Raw genomic sequence first — 25,128 nt, 5'->3', positions numbered from 1 at the left:
CAAAGTAAAACTACATAGATGCCACTTCAACATAATTTCCAACACTATTCTTCAACGTATATGAACACAAAAGTCTTCACTTAATTTCACAAAAATGACATTAACAGGAACAACTGAGGAACACTTTCTTTGCATAATCAGAGATGTTGCTCTCTGGGAAAAATCAGCTGGGACCAAAAGATTCAGGTTCTAAAAGCTGGAATACTTTGATGATAAAGGGAAGCGCTGTAGAGACTGTCAGAGAAATAAATGCATGCTTGCCACAGGCAAGAGGTACATGTGTGCTTGCATGAAAGAAATCACTGCATGAAAGCAGGTTATGATTGGTGTTAAGAAAGCATATGGCTGAAGGAGAAATATGACTGCAAGGCAGTGGCAAATTGACATATTTACATATTAAGAGCGGGGCTCACCTGATGCTGGCTTAGATTTTGATAGAGGTGGTGGCTTCTGTGGTTGGTCCGGATGCTGAAACTTAATGGAACAGAACTTATTCAGTAGAACGAAACACAATGGTAGAATTCACGAAATATCTGTGGAATTTTCACTGTTTTGACGTTAATAGACATTCAGCTAAAGGGTCATAGGTCAGACTTCACTGTAAATCTGTATCAAGCCACCGTCCCTCCAGGACGGTGATCAAGCATAAACACGTTTCCTGTAAAACCTTGAAGAACAATTTCTATAATTTTGAACTGGAACGACACTAAAATTCCATTGTTTTTTATATCAAGATTTATTCTTGAGTTTCTCATTTACAAAAATCATTTTAGTCATCACAGATAGACCAGTATGCAGGGGTTGCACTAGCGCTCGCCACATTCGCAAAATGCGAAAGAAAGTGCTGGGTGGCGAATAAAATGCCTTCTCGCTTTGCTACGCTCATGAAAAGTGTGGCGAACTGGCCTCAAACTCAAGACCCCGGTCAAATTCACGGTGGACGATGCGATACTATCAGGTGATGAAATCAATGTGACTATACTCTCGCTCTCAGCGCCACTTCATTTTACAATACCCGACAGTGGTTGCGTACATATGCGTTCTGTCCAGCTTAGGTACGCATCAGGCCTGGGTACGCATCACCGAACTCGGCAAGCCATAAAGCTTTTTCTTTACCCTTTGAACCCAGTTTAGTACCATATAAGGACTAAAATAAAGACATCATCCACCCTAACAATAGAGAGTTCCAGTAATTTATGCGAACTTTCAGAGAAGGGGTCAGTGGTTTACGTGAATATTCAATCAGGTCGGCTGCCCCGCTGCCTTCCACTCAACAAGAGTCGAGAGACCTTATGATAACTTTCCGCAACTCAGACACAGAAGATAATCATATCATGTACAGCTATTGCTCTCTGAGTGATAGAAACGGTAGACTTTACCACTTTTTTGATAATATTCTATGGAAAAATGGAGCGATTTGCCAGAAAAGTTGATTCCGATTGAACTTAGCGTTTGATGGCAGCATGGCCATCATTGAGTGACGCTGAACGCTCCAGATGGTCCCCGCGTGGTTAAGGTTTTCTTTGAATGTGCATGATGAAGAAATTAGTAAGATTTTAGTCAAACTGAAGTGTATTTCGTTGATTTTCAAGCGACCTACAATCGATAAGCTCATGCAAACTGTTGATATCGTTGCCCTTTCCAGCCTGTAGCGAGAGAGCCATGACAGTCGACCTAGTTTGTTTACAAATTTATGTGTTGCTACTGTTGACATTGTGACATAGTTCCTACATCGCGTCGCGTCTGACATGTGTCTGTTGCATCTCCACAAGGTGACAGGAAACCGTATTTTGTGAGTTCGAAGCCAATTGAAAACACTGTATTTTTTAACTGAAATCGGGCATGAAACTTTTATCTCAATACTTTGTGGTTTCCTTCTATCTAAAGACCGCTTAGGCGACTGATGCCGTATGTTGTGGGTTCGAACCCGATTGAAAACTTGCCGTATTTGGTATGCTTGTCAAAATACGTGATCCAACTTTGAAAACAGATTGACTAACACAGTATGACTACAGACACAATTAAACAAAGGAAAGTTATCGAAAGCATATGTTGAACGTACGTGAATCAAACTAATGTCAGTTGGTCCAAACACCAAATTTAATCAATAAAAAAATAGTTAACTGTTTTGTCTTCAGCTCTTGATTCTATTATACTTGCATTTCAAACGAAGGGGAAAGGAATGGTATATTGTGTGTATGTGTTGCACAATAGTTACCTCTTTAAGTTGTACTAATTGAATCATATGGGTTGCTAGGATTCCTTATAACATAACAGAAAATGAACTGCGCCAGTCTTTTTGAAGAAGTGTAACAAGCAGTTGCGTTCAAAAAGTCCTTGTCTGAGAAGAGGGGGGAAGGGGGTTAGGGCTGGATTGCATGTGAAGTCTATGGCACTTCAAACAGGATGAGACCTTAAATATTTTTGTTTTGATTTTATTGTACAAAAGTTTTGTGTGGCTAAAGAAAGTTGTGTGTGGCTAACAAGATGTATGACCATTTCGCCATGCAAGGAATCTGTGGCAAACAACTTGGAAATCCTGGCGCTACCCCTAAGTATGGAATAACACAAATCATACACATATGGTAACAAAATGTCTCGAGAGAACTGGAATGAATTAATGAAATTTAAGCTGATATTCACATTAGATATATATATATATATATAATATATATATATATATATATATATATATATATATATATATATAATATATATATATATATATATATATATATATATATATATATATATATATATATATATATATATATATATATATAATCGAATGCGCAGTATCATGGCCCAGCAATTACTGTACCAGACTCACCACCAAAAGATGGTGAGCTGGAGACCTGGTTATGACAAAAGTAGCAAACTCACTTCAGAGGTTGGTGAGTTCAAGACTCTAGCCTTACGGTAGAGCCCTTGCAAGTTAGTCTATTCCTAATTGCTCAGACAGAATACTGGGTAATGGATATCTGATCCTGCACATGGGCTTTCGGTCCATTGGGCGACTGAGTGGATAAATCACACAATGAAATAATACTTACATGTACGAGGCCTCTTTCGGGTTCGTCTTCGATGAGTTTGACAAAGTTATCAGGGAAGACGCCAACCTTGCCCTTAAGTTCGCCTTTCCACCAGCCATGGTCGCCTCCGTCCTCTGACAAGACTGTGACGATGTCACCTTCATTAATACCTAGCTCATCCGGTTTCTCTGGTGTGTATTGGAATAACGCTTTTGCACGTTTCACTGCGTTCGCAAGAAAGAAAGACGTTGATAAGTGCATCAACTAGATTGTACAGCACATGACTTGAGGTATTCGCCAATATTTATGATATCTTTTCATTCTGGTTTTGCACCAGGTCACTGTCACTGTTACAAATGGTTCTAATCCCAAATAAAAAGGATCACAACACGCTGTGCTATCACACTCCGATATTGTACGCCTCATTGTTGTGGTATGTACGTAGATTGCCCTTCAAATTTTTCAGTAAACAAATGACATCATTATGTATATCAGTGGGCGATAGGATACGGCCATCCCTGTTCCCAAAAAAAATACAAAAATGGCGATCAATGGTTGACATTACACGACTTTCTACCTCCTCATCTTTGCATATTCATCATTGCCTAACGTATTTGATAAAAGGTTTATGGCTCTGATAAGTGTTTTTTTTGAAAACCGGTCGTATGGCATAAGGACTCTGGCACGCTCAGGCCCTTTCGCTGTACAATCTAGGTCTGCAAAAACCGTATTTAGGGCAGTAAAGATTAACATTTTACGACATGTCTTGTAATATATTTCCTTCTTCTTTCCTGCTTTTTCTTAAAATATCTATGCTCTGTATAATTTTTTTCTTTTCAAATTTTAACAAGTAAACATCTAAAAAAGACCACTAACAATTTTTGAAAATAAGAGGAAAGGTCGATTCAGACAAATGTTCATTCTGTGGTAATTTTGAGGAAAGCATTCTACATCTTTTGTTTGAGTGGGAATATGTATTAGATCTATGGAAACATGTAGAGATTAGATTACAGAATAAGTGCAACATAACGATTGAGATTCTCCTTTTGATACTTTATTAGGTATTAGAAAAGATTCTGATCTGTACTTGTCTGTACTTGAATTATTTCTTATTGCTGGTCAAGAAGTTTTTGTTTAATCGCCGCTGTAAAAAAGTGAAGCCAAGTATGAATGGACTGATATCTTTTCTGAATATTGTACAAAACGCAGACGCTTATCAGGCAAAAGTGATGGGAAATGACATCCATCTGAAATACTGGAGTGATTTCACGCATTTTCTTGATTTAATTAAGTATTATATATTCAGTAATGTAACGGTTTTGAGTAAGTGACAATAAAGGGAAAAAAAAACATTTCAAAAGACGCTTAAAAAGTTACATGTTTCAGAGAGCCTTTTTTATGAACTCTTAGCGCCACTGAGCATTGGTATTTACCTTTGGATATTTGGCGCTTTATAAATTTGTTAGATAGATAGATAGATAGACAATCGAGCAATGATAGCATCTCCGATATAGGACCCGGAATTTCAGATTGGAGGAAAACAGAATGCTCGAAGATGATGGAATCAGTACTCTGATTTTGTACAGCTCCATGGCTGGCCCGAGGAGAAACGGCTCCAAGGCATTGGTTTATATCTAAAAGGTGAGGCCGAAAGATGGTATAGGAGTCAACCTGATGAGACCAAGACCAATATGAAGACATTTGGAGAAGCCTTTATGTTATATTAATGACATCATTATTTATTGGCGACAAGTTTGAATCACACCTCAAACACATCGGCGATGCCTTATCCAGATAACGGTATGTAGGGAATGCCAATTCATGCGCAAGACCGTTAAATTTTGGGGCACATAATTAATAGGGAGGGAGTGTCTGTTGACTTGAGTAAAGAAGAAGTTGTTCAGAATTATCCCCGTCCTCACACTGTCACCCAACTTTAAGCGTTTTGGGGACTGTCTAAATTATTTCCGTAAATTTGTAAGACATTTCTCAATCATTGCCACGCCCCTAAACAAATTATTTACAATGTGAAGAGGCTTTTAAGGAATTGCAAAAGGTCTTGTCTTAATTTGACAGATAACTTTGTAATATATAGTGATAGTTCCACACCTGGTCTGGGGCTTTTGTTAGCCCAGCGGCAAGATGACGTGGAGCGAGTGATTTGTATGGGAACGTAGCTTGAATTGCTATGAGAGAAATTGTTCCATCCCTGAGTTAGAGACGCTTGCTGTTATATATGCAACTAGATATTGTGCTCCATACATAAGGAGCAATGATATAATCACAGTAGGTGATCATAATAACCTCACCTAAATAATAGAACATAAATTCCTAAAGGTCGAATTGCGCCCCAAAGCCCCCTTTCATTTTCGTAGTATTTGAAACTCAGATGCATGTTAGCCTCCCCTCTCCGATTTCGCCTTTTGACAGGGTATCAAAATTCCGCCATATTTTCTGAAGTTAAATCTATGAATTACCCGGATGAAGTTGCCTAGTTACACAATATATCCTCTGAATTAGTAGATATGCGCAGCGAGATCTTAAAGTTCAATTGAACTTGAGAGTAAGTCCTATTGAAGGGGACCCTGATGCAATAGATAAGAAAGTCCCTTCTGAATCAGGAACCATTAAAAAAGTCCAAGAAAGGGGGATCAACTCTAAGCCGACAATGATCCTTTGCGACAAAATTTGGTTTCATGAATCCCTTCGCCACGATAGACGAAAACTCCGATGCAGTGGTTATTTGGAAGTATGGAACATGAAACTCCGAAGTCTTCTAAAGTAGGCGTTAGTGCAACAGACCGGCCAGGACGGCCCTCAAAGAATCCAAAAAGATACAAAGAGAAAAAGCGCTTAGTGAAAATCGAGAAAGCAAGTGAATTCTCGTCTCCCTTAGTTTGATAGGGTGGCCATTGAGCAGTACGGCACGCCCCTTAACCTGTGAACTTTGAATTGATGTTATGGTATGGTTAAAGACGTTTAGTATTAAGCTGACGTCTCATTTATCATATTATGTAGTTATTTGAACTTATGTCACCTGTGTTCATTACCATATACCTCGAGCCAAGTTCCTGTGGGAAAGACGCCCTTACAGTTGTGCATTACGTTGCCGTATCACGCCATGGAAAATTTTGCTTAAATACTGGCAAGTGCTTGCATTTAAGAACTAGCTTAATTCTGGTCACCACGTGCGTTGCTATCAGAAAGTTCCATTCGTAAAAAAACGCCAGCTTAAGATTCTAACGTCTCCTTTGTTGTGATCGTACGGCGAAAGTGAAGTTATCGAAATCTGATGATATTTCTCATGGTTTCATATTAAAATCAAGTGACGAATAAGCACATAATCGATAATATCTGAGTGTTTCAAAGATTTGAAAGTGAACTGAGTGTGAACTTAATCGCGTGCGATCATTTGACAGGTAAGCTAAGCCTAGCCGTGACCCATCGCCCAGCTTCAAGTACGTAGTCATTTCATCACGAAATCCAATAAAATTGAAGGTACAATATTTCTTTCAATCGAGCTTTCCGTTGATGATTGCATCTCGCTGCACGTGCAAAGTACTTGTCTGTGAGAAAACATGAATGCAAAGCAGTCATTCCGTAATATGAAAGAAGTATATTATTTAGATGTTCTTCACGTCGAGTAAAAAAACTGATGCTTATATCTGTACCGAAATATTTGAATACAGAGCAAGGCAGACAAACCGTACACAAATCCTTACGCATACAAAGTAAAACTACATAGATGCCACTTCAACATAATTTCCAACACTATTCTTCAACGTATATGAACACAAAAGTCTTCACTTAATTTCACAAAAATGACATTAACAGGAACAACTGAGGAACACTTTCTTTGCATAATCAGAGATGTTGCTCTCTGGGAAAAATCAGCTGGGACCCAAAAGATTCAGGTTCTAAAAGCTGGAATACTTTGATGATAAAGGGAAGCGCTGTAGAGACTGTCAGAGAAATAAATGCATGCTTGCCACAGGCAAGAGGTACATGTGTGCTTGCATGAAAGAAATCACTGCATGAAAGCAGGTTATGATTGGTGTTAAGAAAGCATATGGCTGAAGGAGAAATATGACTGCAAGGCAGTGGCAAATTGACATATTTACATATTAAGAGCGGGGCTCACCTGATGCTGGCTTAGATTTTGATAGAGGTGGTGGCTTCTGTGGTTGGTCCGGATGCTGAAACTTAATGGAACAGAACTTATTCAGTAGAACGAAACACAATGGTAGAATTCACGAAATATCTGTGGAATTTTCACTGTTTTGACGTTAATAGACATTCAGCTAAAGGGTCATAGGTCAGACTTTACTGTAAATCTGTATCAAGCCACCGTCCCTCCAGGACGGTGATCAAGCATAAACACGTTCCTGTAAAACCTTTGAAGAACAATTTCTATAATTTTGAACTGGAACGACACTAAAATTCCATTGATTTTTATATCAAGATTTATTCTTGAGTTTCTCATTTACAAAAATCATTTTAGTCATCACAGATAGACCAGTATGCAGGGGTTGCACTAGCGCTCGCCACATTCGCAAAATGCGAAAGAAAGTGCTGGGTGGCGAATAAAATGCCTTCTCGCTTGCTACGCTCATGAAAGTGTGGCGAACTGGCCTCAAACTCAAAGACCCCGGTCAAATTCACGGTGGACGATGCGATACTATCAGGTGATGAAATCAATGTGACTATACTCTCGCTCTCAGCGCCACTTCATTTTACAATACCCGACAGTGGTTGCGTACATATGCGTTCTGTCCAGCTTAGGTACGCATCAGGCCTGGGTACGCATCACCGAACTCGGCAAGCCATAAAGCTTTTTCTTTACCCTTTGAACCCAGTTTAGTACCATATAAGGACTAAAATAATGACATCATCCACCCTAACAATAGAGAGTTCCAGTAATTTATGCGAACTTTCAGAGAAGGGGTCAGTGGTTTACGTGAATATTCAATCAGGTCGGCTGCCCCGCTGCCTTCCACTCAACAAGAGTCGAGAGACCTTATGATAACTTTTCCGCAACTCAGACACAGAAGATAATCATATCATGTACAGCTATTGCTCTCTGAGTGATAGAAACGGTAGACTTTACCACTTTTTTGATAATATTCTATGGAAAAATGGAGCGATTTGCCAGAAAAGTTGATTCCGATTGAACTTAGCGTTTGATGGCAGCATGGCCATCATTGAGTGACGCTGAACGCTCCAGATGGTCCCCGCGTGGTTAAGGTTTTCTTTGAATGTGCATGATGAAGAAATTAGTAAGATTTTAGTCAAACTGAAGTGTATTTCGTTGATTTTCAAGCGACCTACAATCGATAAGCTCATGCAAACTGTTGATATCGTTGCCCTTTCCAGCCTGTAGCGAGAGAGCCATGACAGTCGACCTAGTTTGTTTACAAATTTATGTGTTGCTACTGTTGACATTGTGACATAGTTCCTACATCGCGTCGCGTCTGACATGTGTCTGTTGCATCTCCACAAGGTGACAGGAAACCGTATTTTGTGAGTTCGAAGCCAATTGAAAACACTGTATTTTTTAACTGAAATCGGGCATGAAACTTTTATCTCAATACTTTGTGGTTTCCTTCTATCTAAAGACCGCTTAGGCGACTGATGCCGTATGTTGTGGGTTCGAACCCGATTGAAAACTTGCCGTATTTGGTATGCTTGTCAAAATACGTGATCCAACTTTGAAAACAGATTGACTAACACAGTATGACTACGAGACACAATTAAACAAAGGAAAGTTATCGAAAGCATATGTTGAACGTACGTGAATCAAACTAATGTCAGTTGGTCCAAACACCAAATTTAATCAATAAAAAAATAGTTAACTGTTTTTGTCTTCAGCTCTTGATTCTATTATACTTGCATTTCAAACGAAGGGGAAAGGAATGGTATATTGTGTGTATGTGTTGCACAATAGTTTACCTCTTTAAGTTGTACTAATTGAATCATATGGGTTGCTAGGATTCCTTATAACATAACAGAAAATGAACTGCGCCAGTCTTTTTGAAGAAGTGTAACAAGCAGTTGCGTTCAAAAAGTCTTGTCTGAGAAGAGGGGGGAAGGGGGTTAGGGCTGGATTGCACGTGAAGTCTATGGCATTTCAAACAGGATGAGACCTTAAATATTTTGTTTGATTTTATTGTACAAAAGTTTTGTGTGGCTAAAGAAAGTTGTGTGTGGCTAACAAGATGTATGACCATTTCGCCATGCAAGGAATCTGTGGCAAACAACTTGGAAATCCTGGCGCTACCCCTAAGTATGGAATAACACAAATCATACACATATGGTAACAAAATGTCTCGAGAGAACTGGAATGAATTAATGAAATTTAAGCTGATATTCACATTAGATATATATATTATATATATATTATATATATATATATATATATATATATATATATATATATATATATATATATATATATATATAATCGAATGCGCAGTATCATGGCCCAGCAATTACTGTACCAGACTCACCACCAAAAGATGGTGAGCTGGAGACCTGGTTATGACAAAAGTAGCAAACTCACTTCAGAGGTTGGTGAGTTCAAGACTCTAGCCTTACGGTAGAGCCCTTGCAAGTTAGTCTATTCCTAATTGCTCAGACAGAATACTGGGTTAATGGATATCTGATCCTGCACATGGGCTTTCGGTCCATTGGGCGACTGAGTGGATAAATCACACAATGAAATAAATACTTACATGTACGAGGCCTCTTTCGGGTTCGTCTTCGATGAGTTTGACAAAGTTATCAGGGAAGACGCCAACCTTGCCCTTAAGTTCGCCTTTCCACCAGCCATGGTCGCCTCCGTCCTCTGACAAGACTGTGACGATGTCACCTTCATTAATACCTAGCTCATCCGGTTTCTCTGGTGTGTATTGGAATAACGCTTTTGCACGTTTCACTGCGTTCGCAAGAAAGAAAGACGTTGATAAGTGCATCAACTAGATTGTACAGCACATGACTTGAGGTATTCGCCAATATTTATGATATCTTTTCATTCTGGTTTTGCACCAGGTCACTGTCACTGTTACAAATGGTTCTAATCCCAAATAAAAAGGATCACAACACGCTGTGCTATCAACACTCCGATATTGTACGCCTCAATTGTTGTGGTATGTACGTAGATTGCCCTTCAAATTTTTCAGTAAACAAATGACATCATTATGTATATCAGTGGGCGATAGGATACGGCCATCCCTGTTCCCAAAAAAATACAAAAATGGCGATCAATGGTTGACATTACACGACTTTCTACCTCCTCATCTTTGCATATTCATCATTGCCTAACGTATTTGATAAAAGGTTTATGGCTCTGATAAGTGTTTTTTTGAAAACCGGTCGTATGGCATAAGGACTCTGGCACGCTCAGGCCCTTTCGCTGTACAATCTAGGTCTGCAAAAACCGTATTAGGGCAGTAAAGATTAACATTTTACGACATGTCTTGTAATATATTTCCTTCTTCTTTCCTGCTTTTTCTTAAAATATCTATGCTCTGTATAATTTTTTTCTTTTCAAATTTTAACAAGTAAACACCTAAAAAAGACCACTAACAAATTTTTGAAAATAAGAGGAAAGGTCGATTCAGACAAATGTTCATTCTGTGGTAATTTTGAGGAAAGCATTCTACATCTTTTGTTTGAGTGTGAATATGTATTAGATCTATGGAAACATGTAGAGATTAGATTACAGAATAAGTGCAACATAACGATTGAGATTTCTCCTTTTGATACTTTATTAGGTATTAGAAAAGATTCTGATCTGTACTTGTCTGTACTTGAATTATTTCTTATTGCTGGTCAAGAAGTTTTTGTTTAATCGCCGCTGTAAAAAAGTGAAGCCAAGTATGAATGGACTGATATCTTTTCTGAATATTGTACAAAACGCAGACGCTTATCAGGCAAAAGTGATGGGAAATGACATCCATCTGAAATACTGGAGTGATTTCACGCATTTTCTTGATTTAATTAAGTATTATATATTCAGTAATGTAACGGTTTTGAGTAAGTGACAATAAAGGAAAAAAAAACATTTTCAAAAGACGCTTAAAAAGTTACATGTTTCAGAGAGCCTTTTTTATGAACTCTTAGCGCCACTGAGCATTGGTATTTACCTTTGGATATTTGGCGCTTTATAAATTTGTTAGATAGATAGATAGATAGACAATCGAGCAATGATAGCATCTCCGATATAGGACCCGGAATTTTCAGATTGGAGGAAAAACAGAATGCTCGAAGATGATGGAATCAGTACTCTGATTTTGTACAGCTCCATGGCTGGCCCGAGGAGAAACGGCTCCAAGGCATTGGTTTATATCTAAAAGGTGAGGCCGAAAGATGGTATAGGAGTCAACCTGATGAGACCAAGACCAATATGAAGACATTTGGAGAAGCCTTTATGTTATATTAATGACATCATTATTTATTTGGCGACAAGTTTGAATCACACCTCAAACACATCGGCGATGCCTTATCCAGATAACGGTATGTAGGGAATGCCAATTCATGCGCAAGACCGTTAAATTTTGGGGCACATAATTAATAGGGAGGGAGTGTCTGTTGACTTGAGTAAAGAAGAAGTTGTTCAGAATTATCCCCGTCCTCACACTGTCACCCAACTTTAAGCGTTTTGGGGACTGTCTAAATTATTTCCGTAAATTTGTAAGACATTTCTCAATCATTGCCACGCCCCTAAACAAATTATTTACAATGTGAAGAGGCTTTTAAGGAATTGCAAAAGGTCTTGTCTTAATTTGACAGATAACTTTGTAATATATAGTGATAGTTCCACACCTGGTCTGGGGCTTTTGTTAGCCCAGCGGCAAGATGACGTGGAGCGAGTGATTTTGTATGGGAACGTAGCTTGAATTGCTATGAGAGAAATTGTTCCATCCCTGAGTTAGAGACGCTTGCTGTTATATATGCAACTAGATATTGTGCTCCATACATAAGGAGCAATGATATAATCACAGTAGGTGATCATAATAACCTCACCTAAATAATAGAACATAAATTCCTAAAGGTCGAATTGCGCCCCAAAGCCCCCTTTCATTTTCGTAGTATTTGAAACTCAGATGCATGTTAGCCTCCCCTCTCCGATTTCGCCTTTTGACAGGGTATCAAAATTCCGCCATATTTTCTGAAGTTAAATCTATGAATTACCCGGATGAAGTTGCCTAGTTACACAATATATCCTCTGAATTAGTAGATATGCGCAGCGAGATCTTAAAGTTCAATTGAACTTGAGAGTAAGTCCTATTGAAGGGGACCCTGATGCAATAGATAAGAAAGTCCCTTCTGAATCAGGAACCATTAAAAAGTCCAGAAAGGGGGATCAACTCTAAGCCGACAATGATCCTTTGCGACAAAATTTGGTTTCATGAATCCCTTCGCCACGATAGACGAAAACTCCGATGCAGTGGTTATTTGGAAGTATGGAACATGAAACTCCGAAGTCTTCTAAAGTAGGCGTTAGTGCAACAGACCGGCCAGGACGGCCCTCAAAGAATCCAAAAAGATACAAAGAGAAAAAGCGCTTAGTGAAAATCGAGAAAGCAAGTGAATTCTCGTCTCCCTTAGTTTGATAGGGTGGCCATTGAGCAGTACGGCACGCCCCTTAACCTGTGAACTTTGAATTGATGTTATGGTATGGTTAAAGACGTTTAGTATTAAGCTGACGTCTCATTTATCATATTATGTAGTTATTTGAACTTATGTCACCTGTGTTCATTACCATATACCTCGAGCCAAGTTCCTGTGGGAAAAGACGCCCTTACAGTTGTGCATTACGTTGCCGTATCACGCCATGGAAAATTTTGCTTAAATACTGGCAAGTGCTTGCATTTAAGAACTAGCTTAATTCTGGTCACCACGTGCGTTGCTATCAGAAAGTTCCATTCGTAAAAAAACGCCAGCTTAAAATTCTAACGTCTCCTTTGTTCTGATCGTACGGCGAAAGTGAAGTTATCGAAATCTGATGATATTTCTCATGGTTTCATATTAAAATCAAGTGACGACTAAGCACATAATCGATAATATCTGAGTGTTTCAAAGATTTGAAAGTGAACTGAGTGTGAACTTAATCGCGTGCGATCATTTGACAGGTAAGCTAAGCCTAGCCGTGACCCATCGCCCAGCTTCAAGTACGTAGTCATTTCATCACGAAATCCAATAAAATTGAAGGTACAATATTTCTTTCAATCGAGCTTTCCGTTGATGATTGCATCTCGCTGCAGGTGCAAAGTACTTGTCTGTGAGAAAACATGAATGCAAAGCAGTCATTCCGTAATATAAAAGAAGTATATTATTTAGATGTTCTTCACGTCGAGTAAAAAAACTGATGCTTATATCTGTACCGAAATATTTGAATACAGAGCAAGGCAGACAAACCGTACACAAATCCTTACGCATACAAAGTAAAACTACATAGATGCCACTTCAACATAATTTCCAATACTATTCTTCAGAGTATATGAACACAAAAGTCTTCACTTAATTTCACAAAATGACATTAACAGGAACAACTGAGGAACACTTTCTTTGCATAATCAGAGATGTTGCTCTCTGGGAAAAATCAGCTGGGACCCAAAAGATTCAGGTTCTAAAAGCTGGAATACTTTGATGATAAAGGGAAGCGCTGTAGAGACTGTCAGAGAAATAAATGCATGCTTGCCACAGGCAAGAGGTACATGTGTGCTTGCATGAAAGAAATCACTGCATGAAAGCAGGTTATGATTGGTGTTAAGAAAGCATATGGCTGAAGGAGAAATATGACTGCAAGGCAGTGGCAAATTGACATATTTACATATTAAGAGCGGGGCTCACCTGATGCTGGCTTAGATTTTGATAGAGGTGGTGGCTTCTGTGGTTGGTCCGGATGCTGAAACTTAATGGAACAGAACTTATTCAGTAGAACGAAACACAATGGTAGAATTCACGAAATATCTGTGGAATTTTCACTGTTTTGACGTTAATAGACATTCAGCTAAAGGGTCATAGGTCAGACTTCACTGTAAATCTGTATCAAGCCACCGTCCCTCCAGGACGGTGATCAAGCATAAACACGTTTCCTGTAAAACCTTTGAAGAACAATTTCTATAATTTTGAACTGGAACGACACTAAAATTCCATTGTTTTTTATATCAAGATTTATTCTTGAGTTTCTCATTTACAAAAATCATTTTAGTCATCACAGATAGACCAGTATGCAGGGGTTGCACTAGCGCTCGCCACATTCGCAAAATGCGAAAGAAAGTGCTGGGTGGCGAATAAAATGCCTTCTCGCTTCGCTACGCTCATGAAAGTGTGGCGAACTGGCCTCAAACTCAAAGACCCCGGTCAAATTCACGGTGGACGATGCGATACTATCAGGTGATGAAATCAATGTGACTATACTCTCGCTCTCAGCGCCACTTCATTTTACAATACCCGACAGTGGTTGCGTACATATGCGTTCTGTCCAGCTTAGGTACGCATCAGGCCTGGGTACGCATCACCGAACTCGGCAAGCCATAAAGCTTTTTCTTTACCCTTTGAACCCAGTTTAGTACCATATAAGGACTAAAATAATGACATCATCCACCCTAACAATAGAGAGTTCCAGTAATTTATGCGAACTTTCAGAGAAGGGGTCAGTGGTTTACGTGAATATTCAATCAGGTCGGCTGCCCCGCTGCCTTCCACTCAACAAGAGTCGAGAGACCTTATGATAACTTTTCCGCAACTCAGACACAGAAGATAATCATATCATGTACAGCTATTGCTCTCTGAGTGATAGAAACGGTAGACTTTACCACTTTTTTGATAATATTCTATGGAAAAATGGAGCGATTTGCAAGAAAAGTTGATTCCGATTGAACTTAGCGTTTGATGGCAGCATGGCCATCATTGAGTGACGCTGAACGCTCCAGATGGTCCCCGCGTGGTTAAGGTTTTCTTTGAATGTGCATGATGAAGAATTAGTAAGATTTTAGTCAAACTGAAGTGTATTTCGTTGATTTTCAAGCGACCTACAATCGATAAGCTCATGCAAACTGTTGATATCGTTGCCCTTTCCAGCCTGTAGCGAGAGAGCCATGACAGTCGACCTAGTTTGTTTACAAATTTATGTGTTGCTACTGTTGACATTGTGACATAGTTCCTACATCGCGTCGCGTCTGACATGTGTCTGTTGCATCTCCACAAGGTGACAGGAAACCGTATTTTGTGAGTTCGAAGCCAATTGAAAACACTGTATTTTTTAACTGAAATCGGGCATGAAACTTTTATCTCAATACTTTGTGGTTTCCTTCTATCTAAAGACCGCTTAGGCGACTGATGCCGTATGTTGTGGGTTCGAACCCGATTGAAAACTTGCCGTATTTGGTATGCTTGTCAAAATACGTGATCCAACTTTGAAAACAGATTGACTAACACAGTATGACTACGAGACACAATTAAACAAAGGAAAGTTATCGAAAGCATATGTTGAACGTACGTGAATCAAACTAATGTCAGTTGGTCCAAACACCAAATTTAATCAATAAAAAAATAGTTAACTGTTTTTGTCTTCAGCTCTTGATTCTATTATACTTGCATTTCAAACGAAGGGGAAAGGAATGGTATATTGTGTGTATGTGTTGCACAATAGTTTACCTCTTTAAGTTGTACTAATTGAATCATATGGGTTGCTAGGATTCCTTATAACATAACAGAAAATGAACTGCGCCAGTCTTTTTGAAGAAGTGTAACAAGCAGTTGCGTTCAAAAAGTCCTTGTCTGAGAAGAGGGGGGAAGGGGGTTAGGGCTGGATTGCATGTGAAGTCTATGGCACTTCAAACAGGATGAGACCTTAAATATTTTGTTTTGATTTTATTGTACAAAAGTTTTGTGTGGCTAAAGAAGTTGTGTGTGGCTAACAAGATGTATGACCATTTCGCCATGCAAGGAATCTGTGGCAAACAACTTGGAAATCCTGGCGCTACCCCTAAGTATGGAATAACACAAATCATACACATATGGTAACAAAATGTCTCGAGAGAACTGGAATGAATTAATGAAATTTAAGCTGATATTCACATTAGATATATATATATATATATATATATATATATATATATATATATATATATATATTATATATATATATATATATATATATATATATATATATATATATATATATATAATCGAATGCGCAGTATCATGGCCCAGCAATTACTGTACCAGACTCACCACCAAAAGATGGTGAGCTGGAGACCTGGTTATGACAAAAGTAGCAAACTCACTTCAGAGGTTGGTGAGTTCAAGACTCTAGCCTTACGGTAGAGCCCTTGCAAGTTAGTCTATTCCTAATTGCTCAGACAGAATACTGGGTAATGGATATCTGATCCTGCACATGGGCTTTCGGTCCATTGGGCGACTGAGTGGATAAATCACACAATGAAATAAATACTTACATGTACGAGGCCTCTTTCGGGTTCGTCTTCGATGAGTTTGACAAAGTTATCAGGGAAGACGCCAACCTTGCCCTTAAGTTCGCCTTTCCACCAGCCATGGTCGCCTCCGTCCTCTGACAAGACTGTGACGATGTCACCTTCATTAATACCTAGCTCATCCGGTTTCTCTGGTGTGTATTGGAATAACGCTTTTGCACGTTTCACTGCGTTCGCAAGAAAGAAAGACGTTGATAAGTGCATCAACTAGATTGTACAGCACATGACTTGAGGTATTCGCCAATATTTATGATATCTTTTCATTCTGGTTTTGCACCAGGTCACTGTCACTGTTACAAATGGTTCTAATCCCAAATAAAAAGGATCACAACACGCTGTGCTATCAACACTCCGATATTGTACGCCTCAATTGTTGTGGTATGTACGTAGATTGCCCTTCAAATTTTTCAGTAAACAAATGACATCATTATGTATATCAGTGGGCGATAGGATACGGCCATCCCTGTTCCCAAAAAATTACAAAATGGCGATCAATGGTTGACATTACACGACTTTCTACCTCCTCATCTTTGCATATTCATCATTGCCTAACGTATTTGATAAAAGGTTTATGGCTCTGATAAGTGTTTTTTTGAAAACCGGTCGTATGGCATAAGGACTCTGGCACGCTCAGGCCCTTTCGCTGTACAATCTAGGTCTGCAAAAACCGTATTAGGGCAGTAAAGATTAACATTTTACGACATATCTTGTAATATATTTCCTTCTTCTTTCCTGCTTTTTCTAAAACATCTATGCTCTGTATAATTTTTTCTTTTCAAATTTTAACAAGTAAACACCCAAAATGACCACTAACAAATTTTTGAAAATAAGAGGAAAGGTCGATTCAGACAAATGTTCATTCTGTGGTAATTTTGAGGAGGCATTCTACATCTTTTGTTTGAGTGTGAATATGTGTTAGATCTATGGAAACATGTAGAGATTAGATTACAGAATAAGTGCAACATAACGATTGAGATTTCTCCTTTTGATACTTTATTAGGTATTAGAAAAGATTCTGATCTGTACTTGTCTGTACTTGAATTATTTCTTATTGCTGGTCAAGAAGTTTTTGTTTAATCGCCGCTGTAAAAGAGTGAAGCCAAGTATGAATGGACTGATATCTTTTCTGAATATTGTACAAAACGCAGACGCTTATCAGGCAAAAGTGATGGGAAATGACATCCATCTGAAATACTGGAGTGATTTCACGCATTTTCTTGATTTAATTTAGTATTATATATTCAGTTATGTAACGGTTTTGAGTAAGTGACAATAAAGGGAAAAAAAAAAACATTTTCAAAAGACGCTTAAAAAGTTACATGTTTCAGAGAGCCTTTTTTATGAACTCTTAGCGCCACTGAGCATTGGTATTTACCTTTGGATATTTGGCGCTTTATAAATTTGTTAGATATATAGATAGATAGACAATCGAACAATGATAGCATCTCCGATATAGGACCCGGAATTTTCAGATTGGAGGAAAAACAGAATGCTCGAAGATGATGGAATCAGTACTCTGATTTTGTACAGCTCCATGGCTGGCCCGAGGAGAAACGGCTCCAAGGCATTGGTTTATATCTAAAAGGTGAGGCCGAAAGATGGTATAGGAGTCAACCTGATGAGACCAAGACCAATATGAAGACATTTGGAGAAGCCTTTATGTTATATTAATGACATCATTATTTATTTGGCGACAAGTTTGAATCACACCTCAAACACATCGGCGATGCCTTATCCAGATAACGGTATGTAGGGAATGCCAATTCATGTGCAAGACCGTTAGATTTTGGGGCACATAATTAATAGGGAGGGAGTGTCTGTTGACTTGAGTAAAGAAGAAGTTGTTCAGAATTATCCCCGTCCTCACACTGTCACCCAACTTTAAGCGTTTTGGGACTGTCTAAATTATTTCCGTAAATTTGTAAGACATTCTCAATCATTGCCACGCCCCTAAACAAATTATTTACAATGTGAAGAGGCTTTTAAGGAATTGCAAAAGGTCTTGTCTTAATTGACGGATAACTTTGTAATATATAGTGATAGTTCAACACCTGGTCTGGGGCTTTTGTTAGCCCAGCGGCAAGATGACGTGGAGCGAGTGATTTTGTATGGGAACGTAGCTTGAATTGCTGTGAGAGAAATTGTTCCATCCCTGAGTTAGAGATGCTTGCTGTTATACATGCAACTAGATGTTGTGCTCCATACACAAGGAGCAATGATATAATCACAGTAGGTGATCATAATAACCTCACCTAAATAATAGAACATAAATTCCTAAAGGTCGAATTGCGCCCCAAAGCCCCCTTTCATTTTCGTAGTATTTGAAACTCAGATGCATGTTTGCCTCCCCTCTCCGATTTCGCCTTTTGACAATGTATCAAAATTCCGCCATATTTTCCGAAGTTAAATCTATGAATTACCCGGATGAAGTTGCCTAGTTACACAATATATGCTCTGAATTAGTAGATATGCGCAGCGAGATCTTAAAGTTCAATTGAACTTGAGAGTAAGTCCTATTGAAGGGGACCCTGATGCAATAGATAAGAAAGTCCCTTCTGAATCAGGAACCATTAAAAAAGTCCAAGAAAGGGGGATCAACTCTAAGCCGACAATGATCCTTTGCGACAAAATTTGGTTTCATGAATCCCTTCGCCACGATAGACGAAAACTCCGATGCAGTGGTTATTTGGAAGTATGGAACATGAAACTCCGAAGTCTTCTAAAGTAGGCGTTAGTGCAACAGACCGGCCAGGACGGCCCTCAAAGAATCCAAAAGATACAAAGAGAAAAAGCGCTTAGTGAAAATCGAGAAAGCAAGTGAATTCTCGTCTCCCTTAGTTTGATAGGGTGGCCATTGAGCAGCACGGCACGCCCCTTAACCTGTGAACTTTGAATTGATGTTATGGTATGGTTAAAGAAGTTTAGTATTAAGCTGACGTCTCATTTATCATATTATGTAGTTATTTGAACTTCGATTTCACTTACTTAAAGTATTATGTCACCTGTGTTCATTACCATATACCTCGAGCCAAGTTCCTGTGGGAAAAGACGCCCTTACAGTTGTGCATTACGTTGCCGTATCACGCTATGGAAAATTTTGCTTAAATACTGGCAAGTGCTTGCATTTAAGAACTAGCTTAATTCTGGTCACCACGTGCGTTGCTATCAGAAAGTTCCATTCGTAAAAAAAACGCCAGCTTGAGATTCTAACGTCTCCTTTGTTCAAATCGTACGGGCGAAAGTGAAGTTATCGAAATCTGATGATATTTCTCATGGTTTCATATTAAAATCAAGTGTTGACTAAGCACAAATCGATAATATCTGAGTGTTTCAAAGATTTGAAAGTGAACTGAGTGTGAACTTAATCGCGTGCGATCATTTGACAGGTAAGCTAAGCCTAGCCGTGACCCATCGCCCAGCTTCAAGTACGTAGTCATTTCATCACGAAATCCAATAAAATTGAAGGTACAATATTTCTTTCAATCGAGCTTTCCGTTGATGATTGCATCTCGCTGCAGGTGAAATGTACTTGTCTGAGAGAAAACATGAATGCAAAGCAGTCATTCCGTAATATACAAGAAGTATATTATTTAGATGTTCTTCACGTCGAGTAAAAAAACTGATGCTTATATCTGTACCGAAATATTTGAATACAGAGCAAGGCAGACAAACCGTACACAAATCCTTACGCATACAAAGAAAAACTACATAGATGCCACTTCAACATAATTTCCAACACTATTCTTCAGAGTATATGAACACAAAAGTCTTCACTTAATTTCACAAAGATGACATTAACATGAACAACTGAGGAACACTTTCTTTGCATAATCAGAGATGTTGCTCTCTGGGAAAAAATCAGCTGGGACCCAAAAGATTCAGGTTCTAAAAGCTGGAATACTTTGATGATAAAGGGAAGCGCTGTAGAGACTGTCAGAGAAATAAATGCCTGCTTGCCACAGGCAAGAGGTACATGTGTGCTTGCATGAAGAAAATCACTGCATGAAAGCAGGTTATGATTGGTGTTAAGAAAGCATATGGCTGAAGGAGAAATATGACTGCAAGGCAGTGGCAAATTGACATATTTACATATTAGAGCGGGGCTCACCTGATGCTTGCTTAGATTTTGATAGAGGTGGTGGCTTCTGTGGTTGGTCCGGATGCTGAAACTTAATGGAACAGAACTTATTCAGTAGAATGAAACACAATGGTAGAATTCACGAAATATCTGTGGAATTTTCACTGTTTTGACGTTAATAGACATTCAGCTAAAGGGTCATAGGTCAGACTTCACTGTAAATCTGTATCAAGCCACCGTCCTCCAGGACGGTGATCAAGCATAAACACGTTTCCTGTAAAACCTTTGAAGAACAATTTCTATAATTTTGAACTGGAACGACACTAAAATTCCATTGTTTTTTATATCAAGATTTATTCTTGAGTTTCTCATTTACAAAAATCATTTTAGTCATCACAGATAGACCAGTATGCAGGGGTTGCACTAGCGCTCGCCACATTCGCAAAATGCGAAAGAAAGTGCTGGGTGGCGAATAAAATGCCTTCTCGCTTCGCTACGCTCATGAAAGTGTGGCGAACTGGCCTCAAACTCAAAGACCCCGGTCAAATTCACGGTGACGATGCGATACTATCAGGTGATGAAATCAATGTGACTATACTCTCGCTCTCAGCGCCACTTCATTTTACAATACCCGACAGTGGTTGCGTACATATGCGTTCTGTCCAGCTTAGGTACGCATCAGGCCTGGGTACGCATCACCGAACTCGGCAAGCCATAAAGCTTTTTCTTTACCCTTTGAACCCAGTTTAGTACCATATAAGGACTAAAATAAAGACATCATCCACCCTAACAATAGAGAGTTCCAGTAATTTATGCGAACTTTCAGAGAAGGGGTCAGTGGTTTACGTGAATATTCAATCAGGTCGGTTGCCCCGCTGCCTTCCACTCAACAAGAGTCGAGAGACCTTATGATAACTTTTCCGCGACTTAGACACATAAGATAATCATATCATGTACAGCTATTGCTCTCTGAGTGATAGAAACGGTAGACTTTACCACTTTTTTGATAATATTCTATGGAAAAATGGAGCGATTTGCCAGCCAAGTTGATTCCGATTGAACTTAGCGTTTGATGGCAGCATGGCCATCATTGAGTGACGCTGAACGCTCCAGATGGTCCCCGCGTGGTTGAGGTTTTCTTTGAATGTGCATGATGAAGAAATTAGTAAGATTTTAGTCAAACTGAAGTGTATTTCGTTGACTTTCAAGCGACCTACAATCGATAAGCTCATGCAAACTGTTGATATCGTTGCCCTTTCCAGCCTGTAGCGAGAGAGCCATGACAGTCGACCTAGTTTGTTTACAAATTTATGTGTTGCTACTGTTGACATTGTGACATAGTTCCTACGTCGCGTCGCGTCTGACATGTGTCTGTTGCATCTCCACAAGGTGACAGGAAACCGTATTTTGTGAGTTCGAAGCCAATTGAAAACACTGTATTTTTTAACTGAAATCGGGCATGAAACTTTTATCTCAATACTTTGTGGTTTCCTTCTATCTAAAGACCGCTTAGGCGACTGATGCCGTATGTTGTGGGTTCGAACCCGATTGAAAACTTGCCGTATTTGGTATGCTTGTCAAAATACGTGATCCAACTTTGAAAACAGATTGACTAACACAGTATGACTACGAGACACAATTAAACAAAGGAAAGTTATCGAAAGCATATGTTGAACGTACGTGAATCAAACTAATGTCAGTTGGTCCAAACACCAAATTTAATCAATAAAAAAATAGTTAACTGTTTTTGTCTTCAGCTCTTGATTCTATTATACTTGCATTTCAAACGAAGGGGAAAGGAATGGTATATTGTGTGTATGTGTTGCACAATAGTTTACCTCTTTAAGTTGTACTAATTGAATCATATGGGTTGCTAGGATTCCTTATAACATAACAGAAAATGAACTGCACCAGTCTTTTTGAAGAAGTGTAACAAGCAGTTGCGTTCAAAAAGTCCTTGTCTGAGAAGAGGGGGGAAGGGGGTTCGGGCTGGATTGCATGTGAAGTCTATGGCACTTCAAACAAGATGAGACCTTAAAATATTTTGTTTTGATTTTATTGTACAAAAGTTTTGTGTGGCTAAAGAAAGTTGTGTGTGGCTAACAAGATGTATGACCATTTCGCCATGCAAGGAATCTGTGGCAAACAACTTGGAAATCCTGGCGCTACCCCTAAGTATGGAATAACACAAATCATACACATATGGTAACAAAATGTCTCGAGAGAACTGGAATGAATTAATGAAATTTAAGTAAAATATATAATATATATATATATTATATATATATATATATATATATATATATATATATATATATATATATATATATATATATATATATATATATATATATATATATATATAATATATATATATATATATATAATCGAATGCGCAGTATCATGGCCCAGCAATTACTGTACCCGACTCACCATCAAAAGATGGTGAGCTGGAGACCTGGTTATGACAAAAGTAGCAAACTCACTTCAGAGGTTGATGAGTTCAAGACTCTAGCCTTACGGTAGAGCCCTTGCAAGTTAGTCTATTCCTAATTGCTCAGACAGAATACTGGGTAATGGATATCTGATCCTGCATATGGGCTTTCTGTCCATTGGGCGACTGAGTGGATAAATCACACAATGAAATAAATACTTACATGTACGAGGCCTCTTTCGGGTTCGTCTTCGATGAGTTTGACAAAGTTATCAGGGAAGACGCCAACCTTGCCCTTAAGTTCGCCTTTCCACCAGCCATGGTCGCCTCCGTCCTCTGACAAGACTGTGACGATGTCACCTTCATTAATACCTAGCTCATCCGGTTTCTCTGGTGTGTATTGGAATAACGCTTTTGCACGTTTCACTGCGTTCGCAAGAAAGAAAGACGTTGATAAGTGCATCAACTAGATGTACAGCACATGACTTGAGGTATTCGCCAATATTTATGATATCTTTTCATTCTGGTTTTGCACCAGGTCACTGTCACTGTTACAAATGGTTCTAATCCCAAATAAAAAGGATCACAACACGCTGTGCTATCAACACTCCGATATTGTACGCCTCAATTGTTGTGGTATGTACGTAGATTGCCCTTCAAATTTTTCAGTAAACAAATGACATCATTATGTATATCAGTGGGCGATAGGATACGGCCATCCCTGTTCCCAAAAAATTACAAAAATGGCGATCAATGGTTGACATTACACGACTTTCTACCTCCTCATCTTTGCATATTCATCATTGCCTAACGTATTTGATAAAAGGTTTATGGTTCTGATAAGTGTTTTTTTTGAAAACCGGTCGTATGGCATAAGGACTCTGGCACGCTCAGGCCCTTTCGCTGTACAATCTAGGTCTGCAAAAACCGTATTAGGGCAGTAAAGATTAACATTTTACGACATATCTTGTAATATATTTCCTTCTTCTTTCCTGCTTTTTCTTAAAATATCTATGCTCTGTATAATTTTTTTCTTTTCAAATTTTAACAAGTAAACACCCAAAAATGTTTTTCCGCGAGGTAGAACTAAACTAATCCTCATTGTCGTTGCTACATTTCTGTCCTGTAATTTCCGTTTTTGTCCCAAAGCAGGACACATTCCTTAAAAAGGGGAAGTGTTACAAGGCAATTATTATTTACTATCATTCAGAATTTGATATGCATTTCCAAAGATCCATTGCATCACAGTGCATCGTAGGTCATGAATACTTGTAACACCACCCATGGCTTCCTTACTGAGGGATATCCTCTGTTACGAGGAAAGAATTATGTTATCATTATATTTATATTCATTTACTCTTATGCATCATATAATTACGGAATCTTATTAGTTATTTATAGGTCAATTACCTTGGACCTAAACGGACGTCAGTATTAACAGAGCTCTAAGAGTATAAGTGATACAGCAAACTTTAATCTTAGAGGAGATATCTTGCTTTAAATAGAAAGTATGTCTGAAGGAACTGTCAAGGACTGTTACAAAACCGGCTTTAATTAAGTACAAACCAATCACTCTATGTAATTTTGACACCTTAACATTATTTGGAACTATATTTCAATCTCTATCCAATGGATGACCATTTTAGTGAATTCGTTCAATTATATAATAATTTATCTCTTTTAAGGGAGAATTTAATGAGAAAGAGTAGAACACGATCCTGCTTGGCACATTACTGTATGGTGTAACTACGCCAATAAACCGTCCTCATACCAGTCTAACTACTTGTGAGCCTCTGCTTTGTTGATCGCCAAGTACCTCATCGCACGAGTTCCCCAAGTTAAGGATACGTCAGTATCACATGGTGGAAATATCAGACGGGTAACAAGCAAGCTCACAGAAGTATATAAAATCAAGGAGTGGACTACGATATACCAGAATGGCTGGCGAACAAGCATATGCACCAGCACCAGCAGCAGAAGCGCCAGAACTGACTGAATGGCAACAAGGCATCAATACCCAGCTCAACGGCATCATACAGAAACCAACGCTTGATCCTGAAATTCTCAAAAACTTCTGTCCAA

At 38.7% G+C, this 25,128-nt stretch overlaps 1 protein-coding gene across 1 annotated transcript; it reads right to left on the bottom strand.

Annotated features, from left to right (window-relative positions):
• Nucleotides 1–396: 396 nt before the first annotated feature.
• Nucleotides 397–23,509, bottom strand: LOC139144615 (SH3 domain-containing kinase-binding protein 1-like). Its single transcript, XM_070715324.1, has 8 exons — nt 23,270–23,509; nt 20,643–20,697; nt 16,499–16,701; nt 13,887–13,941; nt 9,764–9,966; nt 7,174–7,228; nt 3,054–3,256; nt 397–468 (listed from the first exon to the last, which is right to left on the bottom strand). The coding sequence occupies exons 1-8, from the start codon at nt 23,507–23,509 to the stop codon at nt 397–399; spliced, it is 1,086 nt and encodes a 361-aa protein (XP_070571425.1).
• Between the last annotated feature and the right edge of the window lie 1,619 nt (nt 23,510–25,128).

Source organism: Ptychodera flava, chromosome 1, assembly GCF_041260155.1.
Source record: "Ptychodera flava strain L36383 chromosome 1, AS_Pfla_20210202, whole genome shotgun sequence".
In the NCBI taxonomy this organism is placed as follows: Eukaryota; Metazoa; Hemichordata; class Enteropneusta; family Ptychoderidae; genus Ptychodera; species Ptychodera flava.
Note: the sequence above shows the minus strand (reverse complement) of the source record. Positions and strands in the feature narration are given on the sequence as shown.